This window comes from Loxodonta africana, chromosome 1, assembly GCF_030014295.1.
Source record: "Loxodonta africana isolate mLoxAfr1 chromosome 1, mLoxAfr1.hap2, whole genome shotgun sequence".
Classification (NCBI taxonomy): Eukaryota; Metazoa; Chordata; class Mammalia; order Proboscidea; family Elephantidae; genus Loxodonta; species Loxodonta africana.
Window position 1 is genome coordinate 34,233,467 of NC_087342.1, and position 11,324 is coordinate 34,244,790.

The window sequence follows — 11,324 nt, forward strand, 5'->3', positions numbered from 1 at the left end:
TCTCTTCTTCCTCCACCATTCTCAGTCCTTTGTAGATGGGATACCCACCCATCCAGTGTCACTGTGAATGATAGTACTAAAGGCCCATCGTCCTTTACAGCACCTAGAATCTTAAACTGGGAATATTCTAAAGACCATCATAAACCCAACTGCCTATGACTCCTACCTTTATCTCCCAAGGAGTATATTATACAGCTTAAACGATTATTTTGGAAGGATCCTTACAATTCAAGTCCTTTCCTTCTTAAGCTCTAGCTGTCGGAATTTATTCTGAGTAAAAATCAAGCCTGACTTGTCTAGCCATTTATTCACAGATCCTGAAAAATGAGGCATCAGGGGAGAGAAGGTGGAAAGAAGCAGAAATGGTAGGCCAGCTCTCAAAAAAAAAAAAAAAAAAAAAGGCCAAACCCATTGCCATCAAGTTGATTCCAACTCACAGTGACCCTACAGGACGGAAGAGAACCACCCATAGGGTTTCCAAACAATGCCTGGTGGATACAACTGCTGACCTTCTGGTTAGCAGCCACAGCACTTAACCACTACACCACTAGGCCAGCTCTATGCTATTTTAAAACATGCCCACTGCCTTCCTAAATGGACATTTTGTGATACTAGGGCAGTTTCCTAATTTTCTTTGCCTAGAGGAAAACCAGATTTACAGTGTACTTCTCTTGCCACTGCTATTTGCTTTCCTATCCTGATCTACTCTTGCCTGGAATGAAGGAGTCGCTAAGGGTCCTGCCAATATTTAAAGTTGAAAAATTCCTGAGGGCTGTAACTGTAGCAGTAAGGTAAAAAGAGTAATGGAGAAATAAACAAAATGAGCTTCTACTCTACTTCATGGCCTTGTTCCTGTCATAGTAAAGGACTGGGGAGTTCATAGGGAAGTTAAGCTGGGTAGAAGCCAATGGCACTCAATCCAGTTTAATTAAATCAGGCCTTAGAGGCCAATGAAAAAGACAGATAATCTACCATTTTAAAATAATACAACTATATAAAAATTTGATACTTAAACAAATGATGGATGTAAAACGGTACTTAAGGAACATTCAAACATACAACCTCTTTCAAAAGCTGACAGCTTTTAACAGAAAATAATATTTGATAAAAACGATCCAAGTATTCAACAAAGAAATTTCATTTTCTCTCAATTAGCAGAAAGAATAAAGTGGATCTAGAAATTCTCATACACCATCATAAAATGAAGAAACAATACTTCCAGAGAATTATTTTTAGGTGAACAAGTTAAATCATCAAAGTAGGAAATACTGTACATAAACATACACATGAAAAGTTTAAGAATCAAGCTGTGAAAAGGGGACCTGCAACTGAAACAAATGTAATCTGAGAAAAAGCAAAAACATTCCGCTCTTTGCAATCTCCACAAATAAAATAATTTTAGGAGCAGAGACTTCTGCACTAAACTGCTGTGACTAAAAAACACACAATTAGTCTTTAGTGTAACGGTGATTTCCTTGGCATACTAATTATTTTTTGGCTTATTTCCTTTTTCTTTCTCAAACTCGGCTATCTGATTAAATATATTGAGTAAATTTTGAGGTAAATTCTTTTTAACTCTACTTTCTGATTGCTCTTTGCTATTTAGTCCGTCTTCTTTTGGAACCTGTGTTTTAATATCTTCCCCATAATTGTCCTCCCTTTCATACTGTCCTTGATTTGTATTTGATTGGTATCTTTGCTCATGTTTACTAAAATCGTGTGATCCAGAATAAGTACATCTCTTATATCTTTCAAGTGACTTCCAAGAATAGTCTGAGCTTGACGGTGAAGTGGAGCATCTCCCAGAACCTGACTCCCACCTTCTAGAGTGCTCTTTTCTTCCCTCTAGATCCCTGTCAGATCTCCTGGACCCGTAATTTTTTATCTTGTCCTCTGAGTTCCTACAAAAGGAATCTGTGGAATCTCTTCTATTGGAAAAATGTCTTTCTGACTTATATGGCTTTCCTGTCTTGCTACTACTTGCCTGGGTTTTATAGCTATTATAAAAATCTCTTGGATCTTCAGACCTACCTCCAAAATCATCCAGAATTTCAACTGAAGATGAAGAGACAGAGTATTTATTTTTCTCTTTTACCTGTATCTTTTGATATGGCAACCTATCCTGCTTTTCCAGTAGTTTTTCCACTTCGTGTTTTTGGTTAAGAAAAGATGCTGAAGTACTGACTGGAGGTGGGTGGTACTCATCTTGCCTATTCTGGTCCATCTGACTTGAGGGTGCCTTAGATGGATGCCTTTTGGAACTGCGAGAAGACTCTGAATGGTTCCTCTTACGTTTCTTATGCCTTTTGTGACTGGAAGAGGAAGAGGATGATGAAGAAACTGACTCATCAGCAGAAGAAATACTTGAAGAGGAAGAAGTTGATTTTCTTCTTTTCTTCTTTAACCTAAAGAATGTAGTCAACTCATCAGTAATGATAAGTACAAAAACATTTCTAAATTATCCATAAAGATTTTGGTACTGTTTTGTTCCCTTTAAGGATTTCTTAAAACTGTGATGTAGACAAGTGATATGATAATAATCTGCTAACTACAAGATCTAATTTTACCATTAGGCATGACTTTTGGGCAGGTGTCACTATAAGCAAACCCATCATTTCCAACACTACCATAAAAACTTAAAGACTACCAAAACACATGAAGGAGAAAATTCCAGTTTTTTATCTGCCGGCTCTAGTTCCTGTTTCTGCACTGCAGCACTGATGACGCTCTGAGCCCCGTAATTCCTTGTTGGGGGAGACCTTCCTGCATGTTGTAGTGCATGTGGCAGCATCCCACTAGATGCCAGAAGCAACCCACCAGTTAGAAAAACGCAAATGTCTCCAGACATTGATAGACATCCCCTGGAGGGCAAAACTGCCCCCAGGTGAGAACCACTGCTCTAGTTCTAAAACAATTTTCCATAAAAATCTGACAAAATAAGTCATTATATATTTTAGTTCTAACATTAACTCTTTTTTGTAGAATTCTAGTCTTAGAATCTAGTTTGCTTAATTTCATTTTATAGACAAACATGTAGAACATATTCTTGCTAAGAATTCTTAACACCCATGATCACTTCAAATACTCTGATTATTTTTTACTTACTTTACCTCCATTATGGCACTTTGGTTCAATTCAGTAGTTGCTTTAGGTTAAAAAATACTGAATAATCATAGTTTACCTTTTCTCTTCTTTTAAGAGCTTACGCAACTTTTCTGCACTTGTTTCTATTTTCTTTGTTTTCTGTTTTTCTTCCTTTTCAGCTTGTTTTTCTCTTAATTCCAAAGATTTCTTTTAGAACCCAGATATCAGGAAAAAACCACACGTTAAAAATAGCAGAAAACAGAAAACCCAGTATTCAAAAAACCAATCCCCAACCAGCAACCAGGTTAAGTATACCCAAACCACCATATATCCATTAAACAAGTGTTTTTTAACATGAAAAATGAACCATACAGATGTTTGGCATTAATCATTGGAATGGCCAGAACAGTATTGAGGAGCATATTGCAGGTGGTATCCCATGAAAAAAAGAGGAAGCCATTGCATTGGTACCCATGACCCAGAGTGCAAGAAATAGGTAAAAAGTAAAATATGTGAAAAATTATTAAAAATAAATAAATAAAAATTTAAATAGGACAGATTTTACAAATTAAAGAAAAAAATTCCATTAAGATGAATTGAGGGAGGAGTCACCATGTTCATACACAAACCATTTTACAAAGAGCACAGCCCAGTTGGATGCGTGATTCCGTAGAAATCATTTCCCAGTTTGTGGGTGGGGATGAGCAGCAGCAGATGTCACAGACACAGCAGCAATGGTCCGATTCAGGAGGAAATGCATGAGAAAACATCATCATCAGTATTACAGGAAAAAAAATTTAAAATACTTCTCAAAAAGGCTAGTAATTAGCTTCATTACAGTAACAACACTGATACTACTTTTGTTAACTGCTGGGAAAGACCAGTTCTCAAAACACATACCAAATTTAGGCAACAAAATTTTCTCATAGCGTTTTTTTTTTTTTCCTTACTTTTGAGTACTAACAAGTAAACATGAAGATGCACTATGAAGTCAATGTCAAACCCAGTTAGTAAAAGTGGTATCTAAAAAAAACAAACTTCATAATGCATCATTTACATATTCTACAAGTTTTCTCTAGAAGAGATTAAGTCTGACATTAATTTCAATTATCACTAACTTTCTAAGAGGAAATAAAGAATCACCTGCATATATTTGTGAAGCTTCTGCAAAGCATCCTCTGCGTCTTTAAAGGTCTCATCCAAAGCCAAAGCTTTCTTATAGTAACTTTCAGCATTTAAAAACTTTTCTTCTTCTTCTAACCTGTATTTGAAAGGAAGATTTAGCTTTTTTATAAAAATTCGCAGGTATAGATCAGAGACTTTTATGAGAGGACTTATTAATGAAGAACCATGTTCAGCAAATTATTTTCCAAATAAACAATACCTAAATCATGTGCTTTTTACTTACGTGGAAAAAGGACCCCATAAAATGTATAGAAATCAACTCCTGAAACTACTGCTCTGAGATAATCTTTAAACCTTAAACCAAAAATATCCCCCAAAGTTTTCTTAAAACCAAACAATAGTTTAGCTTAACTAGTGAAGAATATCTGCCTTGAGCATTATGATGTTTTAGCAGTTCTACTCTGCCCTATAGGGTCGCTATGAGTCAGAATTGACTCGGCAGCACTGGGTTTTTTATATGGATCAAATTGGCAATAGCAACTTGAAAGATTAGATAGGGACCTTAGGGGGCAGTGAGTTTGTTAATAGTGGAAGAACAATTCAGAAAAGGAGGGTGAGAATGGTTGCACAACTCAATGTAATCGATGTCAGTGAACTGTACACATAGACTCTATAGAACTGGTGTAAGTTTTGCTGTGTATATTCTCAACAACAAAATAAAAAAAAATCAATTATGAATAACTAAAGTCATGCTATGTATCCAAAATTTGCACATTTTAGCAGTAATATTAAAAATACATTATAAGCCAATGTTCTTAGCAAATTTACGCTGAATTACGTACACCGGCTTTTCCTAACAGTTTATGAAGAGTTTTCCTATCTATAGAAAATTTTTCTGATAATTCACTGTTTAAGTTCTTTGGAAACACCAACACATACATATCAAAACCAGTCTATAAAGAGAATAATTAGATGAAGATCACCAAGTCTACACTGTGAAAAATCAGCAGTAGAAAGCTGGTATGTAGAGCAGTGGAAGGATTTTGAAAAATACTTTTGTTTTTAAAAAGATAAAAAAGAAATTATTTGAAAAAAACCAAAAAAAAAAAAAAAAAAAACCCAAAAAACCAGTGGCTACAATGGGATTACTGTTGTGTCAGTGAACACTTGTGGGGAGTAAGGGACAAGTCAAAGATGACATCTCTGGCCTGGATAACTGGACGGAACTGCCATTCACTTAGCTAAGATACCACCATGTAGCTAACGAGACAACCCTGTCTATGAGTTATCTACCTAGTGAGGAAGTACAAAGCTGCTCCAATCACTTCAGTCCAACCACAAGTCCATGTGAGCTAAAACCAAGTATTGCAAAATCTCATTAGTTTGGAATTTGTGATTATTCAAACTGAAATGATCATACAAACAGGAATGATTAAGCAAACTCATGAAACAGGAAAAGAGTCATACCTATTCAGAAGAATAGCAAAAAGTTGCTATTGCTATCATACACTGGCTTTCAATTATTAAAGCAGGCTGTTACCAGATTTATATATGAAGTATTATGTTTCTTTGAAATACTTTGTACATTAGACTGGTCTGTTAATTCATTAAATATTTACAGTGCAACTAGCATGCCAGGCATCTGAGGATATAACATGAGTTATACGGTTTATGCTTACGGATCTGCTCTTCCATTTAATCTGGATTTGTGGATTTTACTGGACAGGGTAGAGTAATAAGCTTAATGTAACTTGTGAATCTTCATTCACAATTAACTACAGGAGCCTCAATTCACATTTCTGGCATAACACTATTAGAACAATGAAATGAATTAGAAATTTAATCCCTATTTATTAAAACAAAAACTTCCAATGTATATCCAAGAAAAAAATACTTATTGTTTCTTTGCATTTATACTCCTATGCAATGAGAATACATGAATATTCAGGACAATGAACTTAATGTCTCCAATCATAAGTAACCTAATAAGGCAGGAAAAAAGAACTTGAAAATTTAAAAAGCAGAGCTATTATTTAAAAAACATTTTCAACCAAGACTGCTACTGAGTGTTCTGAATTGATTTAATGATGCTATTTCCTTATACTAAATTCAAGATTTTATAGTAGTTGGCTGAATGTCAAACCTATTGCCGTGGAGTTGATTCTGACATATAGTGGTCCTATAGGACAGAGCAGGACTCCCCCATAGGGTTGCCAAGGCTGTAATCTTTATGGAAGCAGATTACCACATCTTTTGGTTAGCAGCCAAGCACTTAATCACTGCACCACCAGGACTCCCTGTGGTTGAATATTAGACCTCTACTATTAAAAATATCTGACACTTACTGCCCTCCTCTTTCTACAAGTGTCTGGCAGAGGTATTTTCTTGCATTCCTGTGGGTTGGACAGTTTTCCAATGCAAGCTCAAAATCTTCTATTGCTTTGTTCAGACTTCCTTTTGTTGCGTATCTAGAAACATGAAGAAACAAAGTTACAGGCATTTATCTTGTGAGCTGTATGTACATCTTGTACACATTTACCTTGTAAACATTCCCTAAAGTCCATGATTCACTTACAATGCTCCGCGGGCTACCAAAGCCTCCACATTTTGTTTGTCTATTTCCAGAGCCTTATTGTATTCATTCATAGCATCAACATGGCGTCCAACCTTAAAATAATCAACTCCAATCTTCACACTAGAAAGACATTTGTAAAGCATCACCAACATTTCACAGAAGATCCAAATAAAATGTTGGCATGAATAAATTTAAAAACAAGTGTCATCAAAGTTGGCAAATTCTTTGTTTCCAATACTTTCAATGTACATAAGCATTTTTGCCTTTAAATATTTTCATAACAAATATTCATGAAATCCAGATATCAATATACTAATACCTTTTGAAAAAAACTAAAAAAGTGTGGATAAAATTTAAGTCTGTTATACTTACAATGTAATAACGCTACTTATACCTATAAAAAAAAACAATTTTACTTCACTTATAAACACATTTGATCTTTAGTATAAACACATTCTTAACAGAATTCTTGCCTTACCCCAACCCTTTAGACTAGATGATGCAATTGCTGAAAGACAAAGTCTTCATACCATTTTAAAGCCCAGGATGCAGACTGTTTTTTCCTTAACGCCAAAGCATAATCATCTTCAGAGAAATTTTTACTATGAAAGAAAATAAAAGTCCAGCTGTAAATACCTTTTTAAAAAAACTACACTTCACTCTGCCTGACAGATGGGCACTCAACACTCAGTGAATGAATACCAAGCAAGAAATCTGTATTCTATTTCCAGGGCAAAATGCTTGAACCACCAGTATTTATTTCTGTAAAATATATACAACACCCTCATAAAAAGCTTCTAGACAGCTGTCTACTTGGTCACATGATTTACATCTCATCATTGGTAAGAGACTCCACTCCAGGACATGGGATCGCCTGGTTCACTGAACCTTTGACACAGTGCTGCATCCAGGCTTAGAATGGTCAAGTAAGCCTCTCAGCTTTGTAGCTTCTGAGCACACCACCACTCCCCTCAGCACCTAAGAGAGTAACACTGATTCACTATACCTTTGCAGGCCTCTCATTAAAGATGGTGGATTAGAGTCATCTATTCCTAGTTTTCCTAGAAGGTACTCAACTACTCCTGGATTAACAAATCCCAAGGAACTCTGCATGATATTGTCATAGGACTCCAAAGAGTTGCTGTTCAGTTCAACGCTCCTCCTTAAAAAAAAAAACCAAAAACATAAAGACTAATAGAAAGAACATGATTCCCCCATTGTTACGAATATTCTACTTCACAAAATACTTTTATAGTTCTTCAATATAGCTAATTAGCACGTCCCATTTCTACTAAAGAAATAACATTACCACATGGTAATACACATATCATGTTTGTACATGAAGGTGTGGCAGTATTATCTGGTTCCTTTACCAAGTTTGAAGTCATTTAGGGTTATAAAAATAAACCGGGCACATTTTACAACGAGAAAAATTTAAATTCTAAGTTGTTACCTGAAGTTTGACAAAATTTGCTTTTTATCTTATAAAAACAAACTGTTGTTGAAACAATATGGATACATTACCTATAGTACAAAGGAAGCTCTTCAGAACTAATGACACCCAATTTAACACCAGATAAGTGTGGAGGAAGAGATGAACTGTATAGAGATACTGCAAGCTTTTCATGGTATCTGTCAATATCCTTGATTCCAGCTAAAAAATAAGATAACCAAACTGATTAATAAGAAAACGTAAGCTAATACAAAAAATACAAAATTTTCTGAACATTACTCACAGATTACATTTCCCAAATTAATGAGAACAAAAATTTGACAATTTTTTCTATTTTATTAATATGATGAAACTAATCACCTCGGATGATATCACCAGTTTGGTAGTAAGACAAAGGGTCCCCATGGTTACTGTGAGAAGGCACGTCTCTCAGTGGACAAAGAGCCTGCAATGACAAGTATTTGAAAAGACCAGGTCATTCTTTGTGAGAATGGCATCCTTTTTTATCCTACTTGTTCAGTATGAGAGCTAATAGCTAACATTAAAAATCAACCAGCACCCTAAAGTCTAAATTTAAATAGGATTTTAATTAGAAGTAATTTTTGTGCCCACAACAACACGTTTTCTGGTTCAGTTTGAAAACTAGAGTCTCATGAAATCTTTTAATTTTAGGAATCAAACACAAGTAGAGATTATGAAACAAAAAGATATTTTGCGCTTGTGAAAAACTAAAATTTGTCCAGAAAGTGTAAGGATCCCAATGAAAATGAATGCCAATTCCCCAAAGTTCATACGTCTGTTATCCAGTCTGTGATGGCTTCTGCTTTTCTTCCTTTCTCATCTGCCTGGATAGGTACAACCAAACCCATTGTCATTAAGTTGATTTCGACTCATAGAGACCCTACAGGACAGCGTGGAACTGCCACACCTTTCTCCACCTAGGGGCTGGTGAATTTGAACTGCTAACCTCTCTGTTAGTGGCTGAGCATTTAACCATTGTGCCACAAGGACTATAGGAAATATCAAACCTTTTAAAGTTCCTATTGTTTCAAGTTCAGGACTATTCATTGTTGGCAAAGTATCTTACTATAATATACTGAGTTTATTGTAAATATAGCACCAATTTTTCCCTAACTTATCCACATGAAAGTATGTACTGCCAGATACTAAGAACATCTTCAGCTAGAAGAGATAAGCTGAATACCAGTAATTAGAATACCGATAAACCTCACCACGTTCACTAACACCTCTCTGAGCATTTAAAAAAGGGGACTCCACCCCCTCCTACCAGAGTCCCGAAACTTTGAAATGGAGAAGGACACTGTGCAACTTTTTCACTTATAATAATTTTTTTCACAAGAAACTATTTTCTCTCTGGCTAATACTTAAATTTCCAACTAGATGCAAAGACTTAATTCTTGCATTCAGATGACTATCAAAAACAAAAGTAATCCAAATAGCTGACGAGTGATTAACTTACTGTGATTTCTAAGTGAGATATATCTCTCATGATGCCACTGCCTAAGCAGATCAACACCATGAAAAACCCAAATTCCCGAATGGAACTAATTCTTCCAATCACTATGTCACCACGCTCAATGTCTCGGAAAAACAGCTCTCTGCGGTCCACACTAGGTATCTCCATAAACTGCTCTAAAGGCGGCATGACTGCATACTGATCTGAAAAAAATAACAAAATCACTCACTATTTTTGAGTTCTATCTCATCTGAAAGTACTGTCAAACTGCATCACAATCCTCAAAAGATTTTAAGACTAAACTCACCTTCACTGTCTTCATTAACTTCAGAAACCGCGGGTGCATCTGACTTCCAGGAAAGCGCAAAAAGGAGGTCTGCTTTTTTGGAAATGAATTTTTGTATTTCAAAGTTTTCAGCTCTCTTCTCTTTTCTTAAAAAGAAAAGAAAAAAAAAACTCATGAAAACAGGTTTATCTGCAAAGCCTTTTACTATACCCAAGGTTCTAAAACAGAACGGAAGCCTTCACGGCTAGCGGTTAAGAGCTATGGTTGCTAACCCAAAGGTCTGCAGTTCGAATCCACCAGGTGCTCCTTGGAAACCGTATGGGGCAGTTCCACCCTGCCCTACAGGGTCCCTGAGTCGGAATCCACTCCACCGCAACGGGTACAGCAGAATGGCTTTCATTGCCTATTCGGCCCCATCCTAAAACTTCATCCCCCGAGAAAAAGTTCTAACGAGAGATCTCCTGGCCAGGCTGGAAGTGGAGGGGCCGGGAAATGTAAGAAGAGACGCCCCCAGCGCCAGGCAGGAGAGCCCAGGGATTTGGCAGTGCCGGAGAACAAGGCAACCGGCCTCACGCCCTTCCACAGCCCCGAGCGCGGACCCTCCGCCCGCACTTCTCGTGCTCGCGACCCCCGGGAGCAGCGCCGGCTCGGCACTGGAGCCGAGGTGCGTCCCGCCCCGGTCCCGCAGCCCCACGTGCAGTTACCTGCCCTGTAGCTGCTGGGACGCCGGGCCCCGGGCAGGCTCCGCCGCCGACCCCAGAAGGCTGCGGAAGTGCGGATTGTCCTGCTGTTCACTCCGGAGCAGGGAGAGCAGAGACGGCCCATGGCAGTTGAGCGACTGTCGCAGAAGGTCCCGGTCCATGGCTGGAACTTGCTGGAGCCGAAGGCCGGTCGGCTGCTAACTCCTCCGGTTCAGTGCCCGCTACTTCAGTCCGGCGGCCCCGGAGGCAACCGTCACACTCGCTCCCATTGTTGCTTCCCGGAAGTCTTCCAGCCTTCCCTAATGGCGCAACCGCAGAGCTCATCCTCGTTTCGCGAGACCGAGCGAGACTACGGAAGCCGCGAGGTTTGGCGGGAAACATTTCCTCAACTGAGGGCTGACGAGGGAGTCGAGGCGGTCATGTGTGAGGAGGTTGCGTTTTAGCCTCGGCGGAATCCTTGTTAGGGTAAAATGACTGATTATTGAAAGTCTTTCAGTGAGCATTATGGAGAGCCTTTGGCCCGGACCCTAGGTAAATAATAATTCATCCACATATTTAATGGACTCTTCTAAGCGCCATTCCCAGAGTGAGAACCCCGAACAAGTCCCACTGAGTTCTTCCGT

The 11,324-nt window shown here is 37.9% G+C and overlaps 1 protein-coding gene across 5 annotated transcripts; it reads right to left on the minus strand.

The window, feature by feature from the left end:
* Positions 1–908: 908 nt before the first annotated feature.
* On the minus strand, positions 909–11,018 carry TTC14 (tetratricopeptide repeat domain 14). 5 transcript variants are annotated; one of them, XM_064279675.1, is made up of 12 exons: positions 10,705–11,018; positions 10,022–10,146; positions 9,718–9,917; positions 8,598–8,682; positions 8,309–8,438; positions 7,791–7,946; positions 7,315–7,386; positions 6,785–6,904; positions 6,555–6,677; positions 4,228–4,345; positions 3,182–3,291; positions 909–2,405 (listed from the first exon to the last, which is right to left on the minus strand). In XM_064279675.1, the coding sequence occupies exons 1-12, from the start codon at positions 10,860–10,862 to the stop codon at positions 1,484–1,486; spliced, it is 2,319 nt and encodes a 772-aa protein (XP_064135745.1). In that variant the 5' UTR covers positions 10,863–11,018; the 3' UTR covers positions 909–1,483. The 5 variants fall into 5 exon arrangements, 3 of the variants coding, with proteins under 3 accessions (XP_064135745.1, XP_064135750.1, XP_064135756.1); XR_010321098.1 differs by having other exon boundaries at positions 2,293–2,405; positions 3,182–3,274; positions 10,705–11,015; XM_064279680.1 differs by lacking the exon at positions 9,718–9,917.
* Positions 11,019–11,324: the final 306 nt, after the last annotated feature.